Here is a 23,049-nt window from a genome sequence, read left to right as displayed (position 1 = left end):
CCCCCCCCCCCCCCCAACCCCCAAAACACCCCTAAATCGGAAATATTTGCCGAACATGGCAATTTGGGACTCAAATGAAAGGTATTTGCTAGTAGAATACGAATCTGATATCCAGATGTGGGACCAAGTGTTAGAGGGACCGCCTCGAGAACATTCCCCAAAGAAGACAAATTTGCGACCATAGCAATATGGGGCTCGAATGAAAGGTCTTTGGGAGTTGAATACGTATATCCAACTGTGGGGGGCACCGCTTTTTCCCTAAAAACCCCCCAAAGTGTAAAAATTTGCCCACCATGCTATTATGTGGCTCAAATGACAGGTATTAAAGATTGGCAAACTAAGTTGAAAATCAATTTTGGGGCCAAGTGTTTGGGGGACGCCTCATCCTATATAGTCTACTTTAACCAATGGCAATATGGGGTTTAAATAAATGACATTTAAAATCAAATATAACAAAATTTGGCTAAATTTCTAAAGATTGTCATTACAAGTTCATTTAAACATTTTACCACAAATCACAATTTTTATATGAAATTTAAAAAGAGCAAAGCATTTTTTCATAATTTCGGGATTTTATTAAAACATTAAGAGCGCTGAATGAAAATTGAACATCTTTTAACAAAAAAACTCAACTCATATGTTATGAAGTTCAGTAAGAAAAAAAAGAAAAACTAGGAAAATTAAGCAAAACAAGGGAACCAGAGAAAACCAAACTTTTTCATGAGATTGAACTTTAAACAAAAACACAATGACTCAAAATCATGAGGACCAAATCGAAACAGAGAGTGAGAAAGAGAGCGAAAAAGTTTAAGAAAAACATTTCCATGGCAACAGCAAATGAAGGTACAAAAAAAAAAAAAACAATCAAAGAGAACAACTGAACATCTTTTTGGGGTTCTTTTTTCAGTCAAGTGGGTACTTTGGCAACAGAGAAAAAACGTCAAACGAAGAAAGGAATATTTATTGGAAATATTTTTGTACGAATATAAAAATTTTTTGTTTGATTATTGGAGAGGGATTTTTGTTTTTGTTTTTGGTTTAAAGTTGCTTTGAATAAATCTCACTTTAGTTTTGTTCTGATTCTGATTCTGACTAGTGGTATGTCTATGAATGCGACTAATCGTATTCGCAGTGGAATTGGAAGTTGTTCCTACTTGTATGGTTAGACCGCTCACGGGCGGCGTTGGAGCATGTAAGATTTTTTGTAGTCGTATCACCTAAAGAAACCAACAAATTGGAATAAAAAGAAAGAAAAAAAAATACACAAAAAACACAAAAGTAGAATAAAACAGATGAGAAAGAAAAGGCACTCAAAATAAAACCAAAAAAAAAAAAGAAAGAAAATTTCAAAAATATTTTAAAAATATTGGATATGATGTATGAGAATGTATATCCCGATCGGCGAAGCGGGGGAGTTAGCAAGTTTAGCAGGTATCCGTTTATGTTTTTTGGGGTTAGAAGAGAGACAAGAGAAAGTATATACAGAAAAGAAGATAGGAAAATGAAATGATAGGTTGTGAGGAGACAGAGAAAGAAAGAGAAATAGAAACAAAAGTAGTTGGGTAGGTATCAGCTATAGTTCTCATGATATATGAGTTCTACTTGATAGTTAGCTTTACATTTTAGAAAACAAAGACTTTTGGTATATATTGCTACATATGTTTCAACGAAATACATACAACTATACTATTTTATGCTATTTAACACACACAACAAAATCCGCTGGTGGATTGCTTAAATCATTTCAATAAAAATATTTTATGTCCATTTTTAAGCTTCATATTGATTCATATTGATCATATATATAAAAATGTAAAAAAAAATCTATCAAGAACCCATACCAGCAGATTTTCCAACTATTTTATTTTTTAAGCAAATAGTTTATAAGATTTGCTTTCGTATAAATAATTCTTTATGTAATTCGATTTAAATTTTTAAAGTTTTTAGACAAACGAGACAGCTACGGATGAGCTGCTGAGAGCTATGGGGCGAGATGGCACTGGTGGGGCCCTCTTTCAAGAATCGTGGTTACGAGGCATCAATGTTCGCTTACTCTGATCACGAAATCTCAATCTCATCCCCCCCAACCCCTCCAAAGAAGGTAAGCTTAGAAGCTGTATCGTGGCCAACAGCGATTTGAACCTTACTCTGATTTCTCGTTTCAGCGATGAAAACCTAATGGTAGTGGCCTTGGAGAGACCCCGCAAACCATTACTGGTCCTGGCCTCTATGTATGTACTCTACGATGTGGACATCCCCCCTACAGATACAGTCCCGGCCCTGGTCAGCTAATCTCCTGGTGAAGCACGGATTCCAATGAAAGAGGTGAATCACTTTTTGATTACATTTTATCCACGGGTTGTATGCAATAGGGGAAACGCCCCCACTTTCCCCAACCGGGTCGGGCAACAGATTATAGATATAACGCTTGTGACGAATAGTGACTCGGTGAAGGTGTTGGACTGGAACGTTTCCACCGAGTGCTCCTTTTCGGATCACTATAGGATATGTTTTCAGGTCGAGCATGAGAGGGGGAGGAGAGTGACATACAGAAAGCCGAGAGGGACCGACTGGGAGAAGTCAGGGAACAGATGCAGAAATTGGGACCCCCTCTGGAGGACGCAAGGGAACTGGAGACGGCAGTTGATCTGGTCAAGGGATGCCTGGGTGAGCCCTAGGATATGTTTTCGAGTCGAGCACGAGAGAGGGAGGAGAGTGCCATACAGAAAGCCGAGAAGGATCGACTGGGAGAAGTCAGGGAACAGATGCAGAAATTGGAACCGCCTCTGGGGGGGGGGGGGGCCTCTGAAGGACGCAAGGGAACTGGAGACGGCAGTCGATATGGTCATTGGATGCCTGAATGAGCCCTTTTTGAAGGGAAGAAAGAGTACCGCCACGCAAAACCAGCCAGTCATGGGGGTCACCGAAACTAAAGGTGCTCAGGAGGGAGAGCAGAAGACTTTTTAACAAGGCCAAGGGGGAGAACACGGCAGAGGGCTGGGACGAGTATCGTGACGCCCTTGGCAAGTTCAAGAAGAATGCCTGAACGAGCCCTTTTTGAAGGCATGTCAAGAATGAGTACCGCCACGCAAAACCAGCCAGTCATGGTGGTCACCGAAACTGAAGGTGCTCAGGAGGGAGAGCAGAAGACTTTTTAACAAGGCCAATAGGTTTCTTCCCCTGGCAGAGAGTTGGCACGTGTATCGTGACGCCCTTGGCATGTTCGAGAAGAATGCCTGAACGAGCCCTTTTTGAAGGCATGTCCCGAAAGAGTACCGCCACGCAAAACCATCCCGTCATAGTGGTCACCGAAACTGAAGGTGCTCAGGAGGTAGAGCAGAAGACTTTATAACAAGGCCAAGAGGGAGAACATGACAGAGGGCTGCGACGAGTATCGTGACGCCCTTGGCAAGTTCAAGAAGCATACGAGAAAGGCGAAGAGGAGTTCCTGGGCGAAGCTTAGTGGGGAATTGGAAAGCACTAGTGGGGCATCTAGGTTGCGCAAAGTGTTCTCGATGGATCCTGCCCACTCTCAGTGTAAGTCCCGTCCTCCCTCCTCAGGGAGCCAGGCTGATGACGGGACTTACACTGCGAGTGGACAGGAGACGGTGGAACTTCTGATGCAGGCTCATTTCCCAGGAGGCCAGGAAGAGGTCGGCGATTAACGAATGATCTCATCAGGGACATCGTGGACGAGGAGAAGTTAGCGTGGGAGGTCCGCACTTTCCGGCCATTTAAGTCGGTCGGTCCTGCAGGAGTCCTTAGGAGTCACCCTGCCATGGCTGGAGCAGATTTTCAGGGCGAGCCTGGCATGGTCCTACATAGCGAGGGCATGGAGGGATACCAAGGCGGGAAGAATAAACCACAGTACGACGAAGAATTATAGGCCTACATACCGAGGGCATGGAGGGATACGAAGGCGGGAAGAATAAACCACGGTACAATGAAGGATTATAGGCCTTTTAGTCTGTCATTGTTTTTGCTGAAAACACTGGAAAAACTGATTGACCTGAAGTTGGGAAGGGCACTGACGCCGGAGAACTTCAGTGGGGCACAATACGCATATCTCAAAGGCAGGTTGGTGGAGACGGCCTTCCACGAGGTGTAACAGGAGGTCGAGATGTCTCTGCGACAGAAGGATTATCCTTTGGCGGCCTTCTTGGATATTGAGGGGCTTTCAATAATGTGGAGATTGGGCCGCACTGGATCGCCCGGTGATTCACTCCTTAATCTCCCTATGGACAAATAATATGCTTTATGGCTGGATTATTAATGCAAACCTGGGAGATTGTGTGGTCAGAAGGCGGATGACCAGAGGAACGCGCCATAGAGGGGTGTTCTCACCGATAAAGTGGAACCTCGTGATTAATGAAATCCTGATGGATCTCGGTGGGGACGGCACGAGAATTATCACTTATGCGGGCGACGTCGTGCTGCTGGTCCGAGACAAGTTTCTGTTGACGATCAGCGAAATCATGGAAGGATCACTGAGGAGGTTGTCGCGATGGGCTACCAGAAATGGGTTGAGGACCAACCCAGGGAAGACGGAGTTGGTACTATTTACGCGTAGATATAAGATACCGAAGTTCAGACTCCCGTCCTTGGACGGGGTCACCCTGCGGCTGTCGAAGGAGGTGAAGTACCTAGGCATAATCCTTGATTCGAAACTGTACTGGAAGAAGAACTCCGTGGAGAAAAGCCGTTAGGCACTGTGCGCTTTTTGGTCCTGCCGGAGGATGTTCGGTTGAAAGTGGGGGGTAACTCCAAAGATGATTTATTGGATGTATACGGCCATCGTGAGACCAGTACTGGAGTATGGATCACTAGTATGATGGAATGCCAAGGGAGTTCGACAAGGGCCAGAGACTGGCCTGCGTCGGCGTCACAAGGGGCGCTGAGATCCGCATCGCAGGCAGGCCTGAAGGCAATGCTGCATATGCAGCCCATTGGGGCCTATATTTGGAACTGTGCCGCTAGGGTCGCTCTTAAACTGAGAGAGTTCAGAATGCTGAAGGAGGATGGTTGCGGCCACAGTTCAATTCTGGGTGTTATGGATGCGGAGGTTAGTCGGAGGAGGATCTCGGACTACCTAGTACCAGTGCCGACTGAAGAGAGGGCATTGGCGATTCGATGTCATTAGAGGGACGAATGGAGGGCGGATAGTGTATTTGAGGAGGCTGAAACCTCGATCTACACAGAAGGCTCCAAGATGGATTCAGGGACTGGATTGGGGGTCTTCTCTGATGCACTCAATATCATTATGTCTATGAGACTGCCGGACGAGTGTACGATCTTTCAGGCAGAGGTCTGTGCCATTGCAGTAGCCGCAAGAGAATTTCTGGCAAGGGGCCTACCGCACAGAAATTCAGAATATATGTGGATAGTATGGAGGCGCTCAAGGCCTTGGGGTTGAGGTTGGTGAGGTCGAGATGTGTGGCAGATTGTTTGGAGTACCCGGATAGGCTTCGGGCCCACGATGTGACCCTGATATGGGTCACATCCAGGAAATGAGAGGGCGGACGGGTGCGCCAGGAGGGGTTCCTCTGTGCAGGGCGGACCAGTCATCGGTCCTGCCGACGTGCCATTTGTCGAACTACTGAACACAGTAGAGAGGATGGCCAAGGCGGCGTCGATGAGGAGGTGGGACTCGGTGGATGGTTGCTAGACTGCAAAGGCCGGTCATTGATCGGTAAAGGACGAGGGAGTTGCTGGCGTTCGATAAGAGGTCGATGAGTACCTTGACAGGGGTCATAAACTAACACTGTGACATAGGCCGCATGGCGGGGCACATGGGGATACTGCACAATGACTTCTGTAGGAGTTGCCTCGATGAGGATGAGAAGGATGAAGAGGCTCTCCTTTCTGGAGAGCCGTTTCTTCTGTGATCTGGGTGAACTTGCGGACGTCCCTTTGGTATCTCTCCAGAGTTTTGTTGAGGGAACAGGATGGTTCTGAAAGGGGGCGCCATAAGCTCCCACGTAGGTACATCCGTGCTGGCGTGGGGATGGGCGTTTCTTCACCCCCCGCTCGGGTTTTCCATTCTGTCTTTCTTTTCTTCGTGTATAACCTCTTGTCCGAGGTCTCACATCTTCCTTCTTTCTTTCTAGGGTACCACAAGGGACCAAACAGAATGAATGAAAAAGATTCCGGCACAGAAATCTTTTGAAGGCGACTATAAAAGAAAACGCAAAAGTGGAAGACCAAAACTCCGATGGAGTGACCAAGTGGGGAGCAACACTGGGTATCAGAAATTGTAGAAGAAGCGCAGAAGATCGAGGCTCTTGGTCATCTAGGGGAATTTGGTCATCCTATTCGACTTGGGGATATTTTATTTTTGAAAATTTAATATATATACGAAAGCAAATCATATTAAATATTTATTTAAACTTTATGCCAAATTTATTTCTACAGTTTAAATTAGTTTACATTTATGTAAAAAGTTAAATAATTCAAACATTTTTAATTGTTTACGAGAATTGTTTAATATAGGCAAATTTTATACAGTTCAATACAATGGACGCTTCTAAATAAAGCCTGCAGCTTTAGATACCAAAAAAATTAAAACAAATTTTTTTTTGATTGAAATGGTTTTGGTCGGAATTAAACCATTTGGATTCACTAAAACTATTGCAAAAATTTTAAAATTTTTTTGATTTTAAAGAATTTTGATTAACCTTATGCGGTAGTTTGGTCTCTACAATAAACTAAAATGTGAGCCTTAAGTGTTTTTGTTAATACAATAGGTTAAGTTAGGTTGAAACGCCCCATTATATTATGGACCTACACCTAAGCCAGTAATCGGCTTGTTGAGCGTTCTGAATTCTAAAAAGTGCTGTGCTACTTACAAAATCCCTAATTGTGTTCCATACCACGCTTCTAATTTGGTTCATGTCCGGCATTATATCCCCACCTCAGTGCAGGTGTAGGATATTCGCGAGGGGGCGGACCCTCCCCTTAACACCAATCTTCAAAAACTCCAGATATCGGGAATGGGTGCATCGATTTAAGCGATTACCATAATGGTAACCCAAAAACACAAAATTGTTGTAAAACTTTGGGATCAAATAACCATGGGGGAGGCCCTACCCCAAAACCACCCAAACGGACATGTTTACTGATTGGGACAATATGGGTATCAAATTAAAGGTAATTAAGGGTAGAGTACGAACTTCATATAAAAATTTGACCCCTAGTGACGGGGGCCCTTCCAAAACTGATATGTTTAACGATTGGGACCATATGGATATCAAAAACAAACTTTTAAGGTCAAGTCCCAGGGGGTCGCCCCATCCCAAAATAATGCCCTAAATGGGCATGTTTACCAAACGGGACAGTAGGGGATTCTAATGAAAGGTATTTGAGATAACAATACGAAGCTTATATAAAAATTTAGGTCAATTGCAGGGGGGGCGCCCCACAACAAATTATGCACCAAACGGGACATGCATACCAAATGGGACAGGAATATAAATTATATTCAAATTTGGTCCATAACAAACGGGGGCCGCAAACGCTTAAGGGTGTATTAAAGCACAACGGGCCAGCTGGTATGAATTAACAAGGACGAGAGGTTGCACAGTGAGATAGAATCGAAAAAATTAGTAAAAAATATGCCATGTGAGAACGGATAGAGATAACTCCTTGAAATTTTAAATGGCTAAAACAGAGGTGTAGTCGAGCTGCATACAAAATCCCTAATTATTTTCCATACAAGTCCCTTAGTAGGTTTATGTCTGGTATTGTGTCCCCACTTAAGTGCCGGTGTATGTTAGCCGCGAAAGCTGCCAATGACATAGAAAATGCTCCAACGTCTCATCATCTTCCTCGTATGCCCTACACATGCTATCACTTGCCGCACTGGTTTAAGACAAGTGAGATCGTAATCCTATATTTCCTGTTGTGATACCGAAAGCTTTAGTGACCTCCTGCTTTTTTTCTTTTCAGTAAAAGCCTTGTCTTCTCATCAACTGGATCACCCCATAGGATTTTTGTCGTCCTGCCAAACGTTACGCCATCGTAGCGCAGAGGTTAGCATGTCCGCCTATGACTAGAACGCCTGGTTTCGAATCCTGGCGAGACCATCAGAAAAAATTTTTCAGCGGCGGTGGTTTTCCCCTCCTAATGCTGGCAACATTTCTGAGGTACTATGCCATGTAAAACTTCTCTCCAAAGAGGTGTCGCATTGCGGCCCGCCGTTCGGACTTGGCTATAAAAAGGAGGCCCCTTATCGTTGAGCTTAAACTTGAATCGGACTGCACTCATTGATATGTGAGAAGTTTGCCCCAGTTCCTTACTGGAATGTTCATGGGCAAAGTTTGCATTTTTTTGCCGACAGTTTCGCTGTTTTACAGTGTTCATCCCCCTTACTCCGCTATGGCCTGGTATCCAAATGATGTGTATACTGCCATTCTCAGAGAAGGCGTTAATCTCCTTCTTCTGTTCGTGACCTTGCCGTCCTGCTTGTTATTGCCCTTATGGTCATTTTACTGTCCGTAAAGATTTTCACACTCAACGTCCTCGCGTTAGCACCGTAGCACCTCACTCATTTCATGATCGCACGGATCTACGCCTGCAGAACTATATTGTGATCAGACAGTCTAAAACAGATCTCAGTCCTTGGGTTCTCAATGTAGACCGACAGGCCCACCCTGTTCTCTAGCTTTGATCCATCCGTATCAAATGATCTTCCAGATGTCAATGCTAGGGTTCAGGCAATCCAAGACTGTACCACTGACAGCAGTGCATCGCACTCGACCTTAAGCATCGTCTCAGGTATCCGAACGGAAATCTCTTCCAGGTTTCCTATCGTCGCCTCGATTATACCGTAATAGAACGACCTGTTCCTATCCTTTATCCATTCCACCATTCCTTAAGTCTCATAGCCACAATAGCTGCCTCACACTTAATAGTCTCCAGTGCACTAGTGGGAGTGGCCTCATCGCTTCGCGTATGCCAAGACAACACGCTCTCTGAACTTGTTGTGTTATCGTAACGTTGCACTTTTCTCCTATGCAGTCCACGAAATTACCGAGCCGAGCATCATCATGGATTCCGAGGACTGCTTGGCACAACAACTGCTTTGCATGACATCATCGCACCCATTTGCTGTGGCTTCAATTAGCCCAGGTCATGTAATAGGACGGTCCTCGTGGCACTGGACCTATCGAAGGCATTCGACACGGTCTGCCATGCCAAACTATTTGAGGATGTCGCCAACACGTCCCTTCAGCTAGGCTTGAAACGCTGGGTCGGGAATAATCTGTGTGGTCGCCAGTTATTTGTGGAATTAAGGGATAAGAAGTCTAAGCACCGTAGAGTGAAACAGGGAGTTGCCCAAGGCGGGGTGATATCTCCGGGACTGTTTAACCTCTATCTATCTCCATTTCACCCCCAACAGACGGGATAGAGATCGTATCATATGCGAACGATTGTACAATCATGGCAACAGTCCCCAACCCCTTTGTTGACATCTGCGATGGGTTGAAAGTCTACCTTAACGAACTTGCCTCATACTTCGCTGCAAGAAATTTGAAGATATCTGTCATCAAATCTTCAGGCACATTGTTCGCTACAAATAAGAGTGAGGTGATTGCCGAGCTGAAAGAGATGGTTGATGGAGATATGATTCGGTGTCTCAAGTGTCCCAAACTAGTTGGCGTCGCATTTGACAGCTCTTACACATTCTCCCCACATGCCAGAGCAATTTGCGATAAGGTCGAAAGTAAAAACAAGGTCCTCAAGTCACTTGCCGACTCTACTTGGGGAGCAGACAAATAAATCTAGTAGACCTCGTACAAAGCAATTGGCCGGTCTGTGATAAGTTAGGCAGCGCCAGTGTGGTCTCGTCAGCTCTGTGACACGCAGTGGAACAATATTCAGAACTGTCAGAATGCCGTCCTTCGAACTGCAACGGACTGTCTCCTAGGTTCTCATGTGGACCCTCTCTATCAGGAAACAAAAATCCTTCCAGTGCAAAGACATAACTACATGCTGTCTAAGCAATACCTGTTGGGCTGTTATCGCAGAGATCATCCAAATCATCATTTTGTGGATAGATATCCAACGCCCAGAAGCCTTAAGGTAGATCTACGTGATCTAGAGCATGAGGTTCAGCGCTACAAAAATGAGCAGACATGGTAGCAGATGAGGTAAATAGCTACCGGGTGATTATAGTCCTTGGAGAATGAACCCCTCCAGTAGCACCTGAAGAAATTGACCTCCCCCGGCAAACCAGAGTAGTTCTGGCTCAATTGCGTTCCGGCAGATGCAGCCGCTTACAATCCGCTTACAGAGCAAGGATTGATGCAGACGTGCATGATATATGTCCACATTGTGACCAGGGACCAAACATCACACGTCACCTGTATAACTGCCCAGCCAGGCCCAGCCAGTTCCTTGATCTGGACACTCAACAGAATCAAGCGGGCGAAAAATAGAACACAACAAATTGCTCAACAATAACCGTACTACGCAAAGTATTGGTCTTATCATGCTCCTGTAGAGCCAGAGGACTATTATCAGATTCCGGACATATGGACATACTATGGCAAAATATTAAGGTCTAAAGAAAAGAACAAAATGTGGGCTGTATAAAAAGAACGGAAACCATATGAGCGAACCCTAAAAGGATTTTCTTAAAATATTTACAAAAAGTACACTAGAAGATATAAAAAATTCCGAAACGAAAGTTTCGAATCCTTACTTTTTGGAGAAATTGTACTCCTTGAGGGATATATTACAATGTGCAAAATTTATAAAATAATATTATTCAATAATAAACTTTCTTTCCGCCATTTATCGTCGCAAATAGGAGACCAAACTACCACTCTGATTTTCCTATCTTGACGAAAACCAACTATTTGTTATCGGTTAAAAATGAATGTTGATGTTGCTGTTATAGTTAATTCATTAGCAATTATTAATGACAAAGTTAAATCACATTTTACTTATTAGGTTACAATACTAAACGTAACGTAACACAACGTAACGCAGTGTAACGTAACTTAACAAACATAAGATTGCGTTTAGACACTGATTGTGCATTTCATTGTTCAAAGTTATAACTTGAATGAAATTTCTATAACTGCGATTAGTTACGATAGCTACATTACGTCACAAAACGTAACGTTAAAATCTATGATATAATACTTTTGGCATATTACTTATATTACTTATTAGGTTACAATACTAAACGTAACGTAACATAGCGTAACGTAACATAACAAAACATAAGATTGCGGTTAGACCCTGATTGTGCATTGCATTGTTCAAAGTTATAACTTAAATGAAATTTTTATAACTGCGATTAGTTACGATAGCTACGTTTCGACATAAAACGTAATGTTAAAATCTATTATATAATACTTTTGGCATATTACTTTAGGTTAAAGTTAGTGGCATTACTTATTTCGTTACATGAAAGCGTTTTTCTGCTACATATTGTATATGTTATAGGTAAGTAAATGAAGCATAATTGCGGTACGTTTTGGTACGTTATGTTTCCTTATAGCTTTATATGCTACATATGGTAGATGCTATATGCAAACAATTGAAACATCATTACGTTTCGTTTCGAGACGTTACGTTTTTGTACGTAACGTTTCGAAACGTTACGTTTTCTTACGTTACATTTTCTTAAGTTACGTTTTCTTACGTTACGTTTTCATTGATAAAATTTTTTACTTTATTTTTTTTTTAATTTGTTGACTTTTATCGAATCGTTTTTAAAGGTTTTGTTAATTATTCATTTTTTTTATAAATGTATTGTTTTAAAAAAGGAAATTTGTGGAAAAAAATCCTTTTTTCCATAGGACAGTTGAAAACAAATAAAAAGTCAAACGAAAAATTTGGAGAAAAATAGAGAGAGAGAGAAAGAAAGTGAGTACACAAAACACTTACCGCATCCTGGAATATAAATTACAACATTGACAACAACAAAAATCCATAAAATTATAAACAAGAAGGAAGAAGAAGAAAGAAAGAGAAACAATAACAATCAATTAAAAATAATACCAAATTAAAAAAAAAATACAAACAATAATAAAAAATATTTTTTTTTTTGGTTCAGAAAAGGGTTAGTTAGCAAGAATTAGAATAGAAATTGGAATAAAAGTTTCAATTGGAAGTGTAGGTAGGGTGTGTTTGTTTAAAGTTTTTTTTGTGTTTTTTTTTAAGAAATAATTGAAAAATTTGGGCCAAAAAAATGGGATAGGAAAGAAGAAGCGATGCCAATTTGTTGTAAAAAAGAAGGCACAAAAAGAAAAAGGAAAAAAGGAAAGAACTCAATTAATAAAAGCTAAATGTTTGTGTTTTTGTTTAATAGGTGTCATTGAGTTTTATTTAGTTTTTTTCCTTTGGTTTAAGGTGGTTAGTGACTATAGTTTTCATATGCTATATACTGTCTTGTGTGTGAGTTTGTTTAGGATTTTTTTAAGTGCATGCAAATAATAGTTGAAAAAGAGATGCTAATTTATGTTTATTTTTTTTTTTATTTTATATTCAAAATATACGCCTCGAAAGCTTTAGTGTGTGTGAGTGAAGCTTTATGCGTTGGTTTCTGCTTTCATATATGTATACAAAATATATATGTATTGGTAAATGCTAGCTAGGTGTATGAGATATTGTTTTTTTTTTTTTCTTTTTTTCATCTAGTCAAGGGGTTAGTAGTGAACTATTTTTTGCCAGGGCTTTCGGGGGGTAAGATTTACAGAGGTTTTTCTTTCAAATAATGAACTTACCTTTCGGCCGCCTTTATCTAATTGGCCATCTCCGCCTGTGCTGTTGCGGCCAGCATTGCCACCCGTAGAGGGGAAGGAGCCAGTGGCTATATTGGAGAATGGCACTGGCTCAGAGAATTTGATGGTATGCAGCAATTGCATAACCACATTGGAGACATTGCGGAACGATAGCTTGCGGCGTGAGCCAATGGCTGAGCGTACGCCCAGAGTATTAAGCATTAGAGGCTGCAGGTATAAAATAAAAAAATTATAGAAAAATGTTGTAACCCCCTTAGATTTCCTAATTTCACTTCTTACCTTGCGCCTATGTGGTGGTGGCACTATAAAATATGTATCCACCCCATGATCTCTTAGATATGAGGATCTCTGATCCCCATGTCCCGCCTCAACTTCATATTCTCCCGACAAGGCATCCAAAGTGGAGCGCGTCACATGAACTCTGCCCGGCTCACCACCTGACTCCATGTGATTGGCCATGGTGACATCATTGGACCAAACATCAAATTGCCATTTGCGCAAGCCCAAAACACCGCATAAAACACGACCGGTGTGTATGCCCACCCGCATATTCAGCATAACATCAGTGGCTTCTACCACCGAACTGAAATAAAAGGAAATTTTGATTATTTAAATTTTGAAATTTAAAGATGTCTCCTTCAAAATACTTACGCTATGGCATCTATCATATCTAAACCCATTTCTACTGTACATTTGGCATGATCCTTACGTGGTTCCGGCAGACCCGAAACACAATAATAACAATCCCCCAAGATTTTAATGCGCAAACAATGGTTGTCCTTTAAGTATATGGAATATGATGAATATATTTTTCTTTGCTGATTTCAGTTGGCTTTCTTTTGTCTACTTACATGCGCCAATTGATCAAATCTTCCAAAAAGTTCATTCAACAGTCTTACCAATTCCTGTGCACTACATTGTGAGGACAGCACCGTAAATCCGACTATATCGGCAAATAAAATGCTGCAAATAAAATAAACAAAAATTAAAAAAATTACAAATAAAAAGGCCGAGCCGAATTTCGGCCGAGCCGAACTTTGGATACCCACCACCTATCTATATCTAAAAATAGACTGATCTGAACCATATACGACACGGATGTCGAAAAGCCTAACATAAGTCACTGTGACAAATTTCAGTGAAATCAGATTATAAATAAGCCTTTTATGGGGCCAAGACTTTAAATCGATATATCGGTCTATATAGCAGCTATATCCAAATCTGGACCGATTTGGGCCAAGTTTCAGATAAATGCCGAAGAGTCCAACACAACTCACTGTCACAAATTTCGGCGAAATCGGACAATAAATGCGTCTTTTATGGGTCCAAAACCTTAAATCGAGAGATCGGTCTATAGGGCAGCTATATCCAAATCTGAACCGAGCTAAGCCAACTTGTAGAAGAAAGTCGAAGGGCCTAACCCAACTCTCTGTCCCAAATTTCAGCTATATCGGACAATAAATGCGCCTTTTATGGGCTCAAAACCTTAAATCGAGAGATCGGTATATAGGGCAGCTATATCCAAATCTGAACCGATCTGGGCAAAATTGAAGAAGGATGTCGAAAGGCCTAACACATCTTACTGTCCCGAAGTGTGGCGACAGCGGATAATAAATGCGCCTTTTATGGGCTCAAAACCTTAAATCGAGAGATCGGTCTATATGGCAGCTTTATCAAAATCTGGACCGATCTGTGCCATATAACAGAAGTATGTCGAGGAGCTTAACTTAACTCACTGTCCCAAATTTCGGAGACATCGGATAATAAATGCGCCTTTTATGGGCTCAAAACCTTAAATCGAGAGATCGGTCTATATGGCAGCTTTATCAAAATCTGGACCGATCTGTGCCATATAACAGGAGTATGTCGAGGAGCTTAACTTAACTCACTATCCCAAATTTCGGCGACATCGGACAATAAATGTGCCTTTTATGGCCCCAAAACCTAAAATCGAGAGATCGGTCCATATGGCAGCTATATTCAAATCTGGACCGATCTGGACCAAATTGAAGAAGGCGCAAGACCTCAAATCGAGAGATCGGTCTATATGGCGTGGTATGGTAAACAATAATGGATTACGTGAAAAGAACGGAATTCCTGACATAGATTTTCTTTTTCGAGGTTATTTTTTACACCCTCCACCATAGGATGGGGGAATACTAACCTCGACATTCCATTTGTAACACATCGAAATATTAGTCTAAAATCCCAAAAATTGCATATATTTTTGGTCGTCTTGATATTTTAAGTCGATCCAGCCATGTCCGTCCATTTGTCTAAAACATGATAACTTTCGAAGGGGTAAAGTTAGGCGATTGAAATTTTGCACAAATACTTCCTATTAGTGTAGGTCAGTTGGGATTGTAAATGGGCCATATCGGTCCAGGTTTTGATATGTATATCGCCCAATTTTCACTACAAGAGCCACTGCAAGCGCATTTATTGACCAATTCTGTCAAAACTTTGTACAACGCTTTCCCCGACAACTACCACAATATCTGAGAAGTGTGCTCCAAATCGGTTCAGATTTAGATATAGCTCCCATATATATGTTCGTCCGATTATGGGAAATATTGCCATAAACTGATCACTTGTTAATCGATTCTCTCGAAATTTGGCAAGAAGTACTTTCTCTTGACTCTTGACATTACTAGTGAATTTCATGGAAATCGGTTCAGATTTCGATATAGCTCTCACATATATATAATGCCCAATTTTAACTTCTCGAGTTACTGCAAGCGCATTTATTGACCAATCCTGACAAAACTTTGTAAACCGCTTTCCTCGACGACTGCCATAATATCTGAGAAGTGTGCTCGAAATCGGTTCAGATTTAGATATAGCTCCTATATATATGTTCTTCCGATTTGCAGTAATAATGCAATAAAATGGTCATTTGTTGGCCGATTCTCTCGAAATTTAGAAAGAAGTACTTTCTCTCGACTCTTGACATTACAAGTGAATTTCATGGAAATCGGTTCAGATTTAGATATAGCTCTCACATATATATATCGCCCAATTTTAACTTCTAGAGTCACAGCAAGCGCACTTATTGACCAATCCTGTCAAAACTTTGTAAAACGCTTTCCTCGACAACTACCACAATATCTGAGAAGTGCGCTCCAAATCGGTTCAGATTTAGATATAGCTCCCACATATATGTCCTTCCGATTTTGAGAAATATTGCAATAAACTGATCACTTGTTAACCGATTCTCTCGAAATTTGGCAAGAAGTACTTTCTTTCGACTCTTGATATTACTATTGAATTTCATGGAAATCGGTTCAGATTTAGATATAGCTCTCACATATAGATATCGCCCAATTTTAACTACTAGAGCCACAGCAAGCGCATTTATAGACCAATCCTGACAAAACTTTGCACAACGCTTTCTTCGACAACTACCACAATATCTGAGAAGTGTGCTCCAAATCGGTTCAGATTTACATATGGCTCCCATATATATGTTCTTCCGATTTGCAGTAATAATGCAATAAAATGACCACTTGTTAACCGATTCTCTCGAAATTTGGCAAGAAATACTTTCTCTTGACTGTTGACATTACTAGTGAATTTCATGGAAATCGGTTCAGATTAAGATATAGCTCTCACATATATATATCGCCCGATTTTCACTCCAAGAGCCACTGCAGGCGCATTTATTGACCAATGCTGTCAAAACTTTGTATAACGCTTTCCTCGACAACTATCACAATATCTGAGAAGTGTGCTCGAAATCGGTTCAGATTTACAGATAGCTCCCATATATATGTTCTTCCGATTTGCAATAATAATGCAATAAAATGGTCATTTGTTAACCGATTCTCTCGAAATTTGGCAAGAAGTACTTTCTTTCGACTCTTGACATTACTGGAGAACTTCATAGATATCGGTACAGATTTAGATATAGCTGTCATATATGTTTATCGCCCGATTGTCATTCCAAGAGCCACTGCAAGCGCATTTATTGACCAATCTTGTCAAAATGTTCCACAACGCTTTCCTGAACAATATCTGAGAAGTTTGCTCGAAATCGGTTCAGATTTACACATAGCTCTCATTTATATGTTTGTTAGTTTCTGGGTAATTTGCAAAAATGTTGACATTTGCCAAACGTAGGTATTACAGTTTCGGAGGTCACCATAGCGCAGAGGTAAGCATGTCCGCCTATGACGCTGAACGCCTGGGTTCGAATCCTGGAGAGAGAATCAGAAAAAATGTTCAGCGATGGTTTTCCCCCTCCTAATGCTGGCGACATTTGTGAGGTGCTATGTCATGTAAAAACTTCTCTCCAAAGAAGTGTCGCACTGCGGCTCGCCTTTAGGACTCGGCTATAAAAAGCAGGTCCCTTATCATTGAGCTTAACTTTGAATGGGACTGCACTCATTGATATGTGAAAAGTTTGCTCCTGTTCCTTAGTGGAATGTTCATGGGCAATATTGGCATATTTGCCATTACAGTTTGAACATATTTACTCGAAATGTGATACGGATTGTTTAATAACCGATGTGAAAACAACTCCGAGGTTCATCATAATTGCTTCAGAATTGGATATAACTCCCATATTTTACTTATAGAGCTGGTGTAGGGTATTGTAAAGTCACTACAGCTCGACTTTTGCCCTTCCTTGCTGGTTTTTCTATTGTTTTTGCTGCTATGGTGTACCTCTGTTTGTATTTCTTTGTCCAATTTTTCTTTTCTACCTTCCCATAGGTCGAACACAATGTTTTTAAGGGGTCCGAGTGAAGCCGTTAATAACCGAAGTTGTTATTCGGGTGCCCTCTCTAAGCCTAATCTTACCTCCATTTCAGAAGGCAATCTCTATGTAGCCGACTGGGTCATGAAAAGTTGTTTCATTGAACTTACTTTGGGTACTGTTGTCGAAAAGGGTATTCTTATGAATCTACGTCTTGTGTGATGTATCTATCAAATTCTTCTCTTATAACAAATGGCTAATTTTATAGAGATAAATTTAATAATTTACTATAAATTCAGTCCATTTTTAATAAATTAAGGTCAATATTCTACGCAATAGAAATGAATTATGGCTACAAGATACAATGGCTATAAATATATGCATGTAATGATTTATGAATAATCAAATACTCATATGTAATTGTTTTCTTAAGATGAAAACATAAGATGAACTATTAATGGCCATCGTGGCGTATGAGTTTCATTAAAACAAAGTTCAGTTCATAGCACTCATACGCACTGAGGGCCAACAGCAATAATTAATGCTTACACACACGCATTATGAAGCTAATGATGATGATTGTACGAACACATTGTTTCTGCCGCAATTAGTCAAAAATAATGGAAATTTATATTCTGGGGCAGCAATTAATTGCATAAAAATAAACAGAAAAATGACCTACTGCTAAAGCTAAAGAAATGAGTATAAAAATATTTGGGTTGAATAAATTTGAGAAAATTAAACAAAATTCAAAGTACATATGCACGCGCACATTATGTTTGTACATAAGAATGTATTATGGGCTCTGGCATTTCCATATGTCCATCACATATCTACGATTTCGCAATGGACAACGAGCGACAAGGGCGGTCAACGTACGTTGATTTCATCATTCGCCAATCAAATCCCAAAAAGATGCAAAAGCTATACTGTACTATGACGTCAATCAACAGAATGTCGAACGCATTGCCAAGAGAATATATATTTCCATTAAAATGCAAAAAAAGACGAAATACTACAAAGAATTGGGCAATGTTCCTAACAGAATTGCATGACATTCCATTACCTGTCCCAGTGGTGGGGAAGTAAAGGAAATCCCAGACTTGTTGACTGATGGAACATCGGATTTTAACTGAATGCAAATTGCATTCGTATTATAAATGGATTATTTATTTCGACAGAGCAAATACAAATAATCCATTTAAATCCAGCAAAAAAAAAACATCAATCAAAATGATTTTTATTTTATTTTAATTTTTTTGTTTGTTTTTAATGCATGTTTTTGGCAAATTGTTATGACATGTCAATAGACACGATTTCATATAGCCAAATTAGAAGTTCTTCCATGACGAAATGAATTCAATATGCAGGAATTTAGAGGGAAGGCGAAATGTTTTAAGTGTTTTTGAAATATTTTAATAATTAAGATTTAATTCTACAAAAAAAAAAAATGCTAATTGAGTTTTTCTAAGATTTTTAGAACAATGCAATGCATGTTAAGATAGAACATAAAACAAGTAAAAGCGTCCTAAGTTCGGCCGGACCGAATTTTATATACCCTCCACACCATGGATCGCATTTGTAGAGTTCTTTTCCCGGCATCCCTTCTTAGGCAAAAAAGGATAAAAGAAAAGATTTGCTCTACTATTAGAGCGATATTATGATATGGTCCGGTTCGGACCACAATTAAATTACATGTTGGAGACCTATGTAAAATGTCGGCCAATTCGAATAAGAATTGCCCACTTTGGGGGCTCAAGAAGTAAAATAGAGAGATCGATTTATATGGGAGCTGTATCAGGCTATTGACCGATTCCGACCATAATAAACACGTATGTTGATGATCGTGAGAGAAGCCATTGTACAAAATTTCTGCCAAATCGGATGAGAATTGCACCCTCTAGAGGCTCAAGAAATCAAAATCCCAGATCGGTTTATATGGCAGCTATACCAGATTATGGACCGATATGCGCCATACTTAGCACAGTTATTGGAAGTCTTAACAAAACACTACGTGCAAAATTTCAGTCATATCAGATGAGAATTGCGCCCTCTAGAGGCTCAAGAAGTCAAGACCCAAGATCGGTTTATATGGTAGCTATATCAGGTTATGGACCTATTTGGACCACACTTAGCGCAGATATTGGAATTTATAGCAAAACACTTCGTGCAAAATTTCAGCTAAATAGTATAAGAATTGGGCCCTCTATATGCTCAAGAAGTCAAGACCCAAGAACGGTTTATATGGCAGCTATATCGGATTAGGGACCGATTTAAACCATACTAGGCACAGTTGCTGGAAGTCATAGCGAATCATGTCGTGCAAAATTTCATTTCAATCGGATAATAATTGCGCCCTCTAGAGGCTCAAGAAGTCGAGACCTAAGATCGGTTTATATGGCAGCTATACCAGGTTATATACCGATTTGCGCCATACTTAGCAAAGTTATTGGAAGTCACAACGAAACACTTCATGCAAAATTTCAGCCACATCGGATGAGAACTGCGCCCTCTTGAAGCTCAAGAAGTCAAGATCCAAGATCGGCTTATATGACAGCTATAGCAGGTTATGGACCGAGCCAAATCGGATAAGAATTGAGCCGCTTATGAGCTTAAGAAGTCAAGACCCCAGATCGGTTTATATGGCAGCTATATCAGGTTATATACCGATTTTAATCTTACTTAGCACAGTCATAATAAAATACGTTGTGCAAAATTTCAGTCAAATCGGATAGGAATTGCGCCCTCTAGAGCCTCAAGAAGTCAAGTCCCAGATCGGCTTCTATGACAGCTATATCAGGTTATGAACTGATTTAAACCATACTAGGCACAATCATTGGAAGTCATAACAAAACACTTCGTGCAAAATTTCAGCTAAATCGAATGAGAATTGCGCCCTCTAGAAACTCAAGAAATCAAGACCCAAGATCGGCTTATATGGCAGCTATTGCAGGTTATATACCGATTTGCGCCATAGTTAGCACAGTTATTGGAAGTCATAACAAAACACTTCGTGCAAAGTTTCAGCCAAATCGGATAAGAATTGAGCCCCCTATAAGCTCAAGAAGTCAAGACCCCAGATCGGTTTATATGGCAGCTATATCAAAACCTGAACCGATTTGGCCCATTTACAATCTCAACCGACCTACACTTATAAGATATAGTTGTGGGAAATTTCAAGCGTTTAGCTTTACTCCTTCGAAAGTTAGCGTGCTTTCGACAGACGGACGGACATGGCTAGATCGTCTTAAAATTTCATGACGATCAAGAAGATATATACTTTATGGGGTCTTAGACTCATATTTCGAGGAGTTGCGAACGGAATGACGAAATTACTATACCCTCAGCCTATGGTGAAGGGTATAAAAACTTGCTGCTTTAAATTTGGAAATTAAGTTATCAATGTTAAATTTTAGGTTAGGTTAGGTAAGGTTGAAAAGAGGGTGCAGATATTAATCCGTCCCACGCCACTATTGACATACACCTAAGCCAGTAATCGGCTTGTTTCGTGCTCTAAAAACTATAAAGTAACCTCTAAAAAGAACATTTTAACTTAGGAATTCTGTGCTACCTACAAAATCCTGAAATGTTTTCAATACCACTCCCCTTAGTTGGTTCATGTCTGATATTGTGTCTCCACCTAAGTGCCGCTATCTGTTGGACGCGAAAGCCAGACAATGACAAAGGAAATGCTTCAACGTCTCATCATCTTCCCCACATGCCCTACACATGGCATCACTTGCTGCACCGACTTTGCATAAGTGGGCTCGTAGTCCTATGTGTCCCGTTGTGATACCAATAGCTATACTGACCTCCTTCTTGTTTCCTTTCACTAAAAGCCTTGTCTGCTCACGATCTAGATCTCCCCATAGGATTTTCGCCGTCCTACCGACCGTTTCGGGCCATAACGGAGCAAGGGGGAATGAAAGGGTAGACGATTTGGAGGTGAAGGCCAGAGGACTGCCGTCAATAAACTTGGTTAACCCGAAGCATTTAGAGTCGACTCTTTCCGGGTTAAGGGCGTGGGTGATGAATGCGCATGTAACATTGTGAAACAGCAAAACAGTTGGTAGGACGGCGAAAATCCTATGGGGTGACCCGGATCGTGAGAGGACGAGGCTATTACTGAAAGGAAGTAAGAAGGAAGTCAGTCTAGCTATTGGTATCATAACGGGAAACATAGGACTACGAGCTCAAAAAATCTGTGCGGCAAGTGATAGCATGTGTAGGGCATGTGGGGAAGATGATGATACGTTGGAGCATTTCCTATGTCATTGGCCGGCTTTCGCGGCTAAAATACACCGGTACTTAGGTGGGGACATAATACCAGACATGAACCAACATAGTGCAGTTGTATGGAAAACAATTAAGGATTTTGTAAATAGTACGGTATTTCTAACTAAAAATTTCATTTTCGGGGTTACTTTTTAGTGCACAACAAGACGATTACTGGCTTTGGTTTATGTCCATTGTGGCATGGGGCGGATTAATATCCGCACCCTCTTTTCAAACTTAACCTATCCTAGTCAGTGCACTCGACTTTCTTGTTGTGTTTTTTTTTTTTTATTTTTCCCTCCTTTTCCTTTATTAAACAAAAAATATATTCCTCTCCAGGATTTTTACACTCTTGGACCACCAGCATTATTAGCAATTTCTAATACCATACAACTTTACAACTTTTTCAGATGTGCTCAGTTTCTACTTACCTTACATTCTCATGTTTTTGTATGTAAATTCTATGAAATTGACCGGCGACCGGTGAGAGTATGTCATTCTTCATTTGCATCGCAACATGCTGAGGTAGTACCGACAATAAAAGTCTTTCAAGTTTCTCATTTTCATCCTGTATCTCCAGACGGGCGGCAATGCAATTTCGTGTATCCAAAAAGGCACGACGCTGTGCCCTCTCCATCATAATGTTAACGACTAGGCCGGCTACATTGACGCCGATAAACATAACAATATTGGCTATAAGCTGAAAGACGGAAGAATAGAAATTAGCAAACAAACAAAGATGGCAGAAAAATTTGCGAATAATATACAAAATAGGTCCAAAAAACTTGGGATTCAAAAAATATGTTATGCTTTGAAATTTCTTAGGGATAAAACTTTTGGGTATAGTATGGACTTCAAAAACAAAATTTTTATAAAAAAAAAAAAATTGGGACTTATTGTACTGATGATGAAGCTTTGGTCAGCTTCGAAATCGCGATCTCCGTAGCCTCCCCATTGCATTTATAGCACACTACATTGCCTTAACTCTTTTAAAAGTAGTTTTTGTTTTGCTTTTTATTTTAAATAGAACCAAAAACAAGTAAAAGTATGCTAAGTTCGACCGGGCCGAATTTTGGGAACCCACCACCATGAATTCTGCTAAAATATGGGAGCTATATCTGGTTATAGAGCGATTATGGACCGTACTTGGCACAGTTGTTGAGAGTCATATTTCAGCCAAATCGGACAAAAATTGCTGCTCTAGGTGCTCAAGAAGTCAGATCGGGAGATCGGTTTATAAGAGAGCCATATCAGGTTAATAACCGATTCGGACCATACTTGGCACAGTTGTTGGAAATCATATAGGAACACACTGTTCAAAAT

At 40.6% G+C, this 23,049-nt stretch overlaps 1 protein-coding gene across 4 annotated transcripts in view; it reads right to left on the bottom strand.

The window, feature by feature from the left end:
- LOC106085694 (Ca(2+)/calmodulin-responsive adenylate cyclase) overlaps window positions 1-23,049 on the bottom strand; it is a 374,401-nt gene that overhangs the window by 41,163 nt on the left and 310,189 nt on the right. For 2 of the 4 annotated variants that reach the window (XR_009398222.1, XM_059368290.1), the window contains 6 exons: window positions 22,158-22,426; window positions 13,607-13,718; window positions 13,407-13,534; window positions 13,035-13,338; window positions 12,738-12,962; window positions 1,065-1,217 (listed from right to left, as the gene is read on the bottom strand). Coding sequence is in view for 3 of the 4 variants with exons in the window: in XM_059368290.1 (XP_059224273.1) it covers window positions 1,065-1,217; window positions 12,738-12,962; window positions 13,035-13,338; window positions 13,407-13,534; window positions 13,607-13,718; window positions 22,158-22,426 (1,191 nt within the window). In the remaining variant the exon portion in view is untranslated. The remainder of the gene's footprint in view (window positions 1-1,064; window positions 1,218-12,737; window positions 12,963-13,034; window positions 13,339-13,406; window positions 13,535-13,606; window positions 13,719-22,157; window positions 22,427-23,049) is intronic. The other 2 variants (XM_059368291.1, XM_059368292.1) reach the window with 2 other exon arrangements.

The sequence above is a fragment of the Stomoxys calcitrans genome, chromosome 4, assembly GCF_963082655.1.
Source record: "Stomoxys calcitrans chromosome 4, idStoCalc2.1, whole genome shotgun sequence".
Lineage (NCBI taxonomy): Eukaryota > Metazoa > Arthropoda > Insecta > Diptera > Muscidae > Stomoxys > Stomoxys calcitrans.
This window is presented reverse-complemented; position numbering and strand designations above follow the sequence as displayed.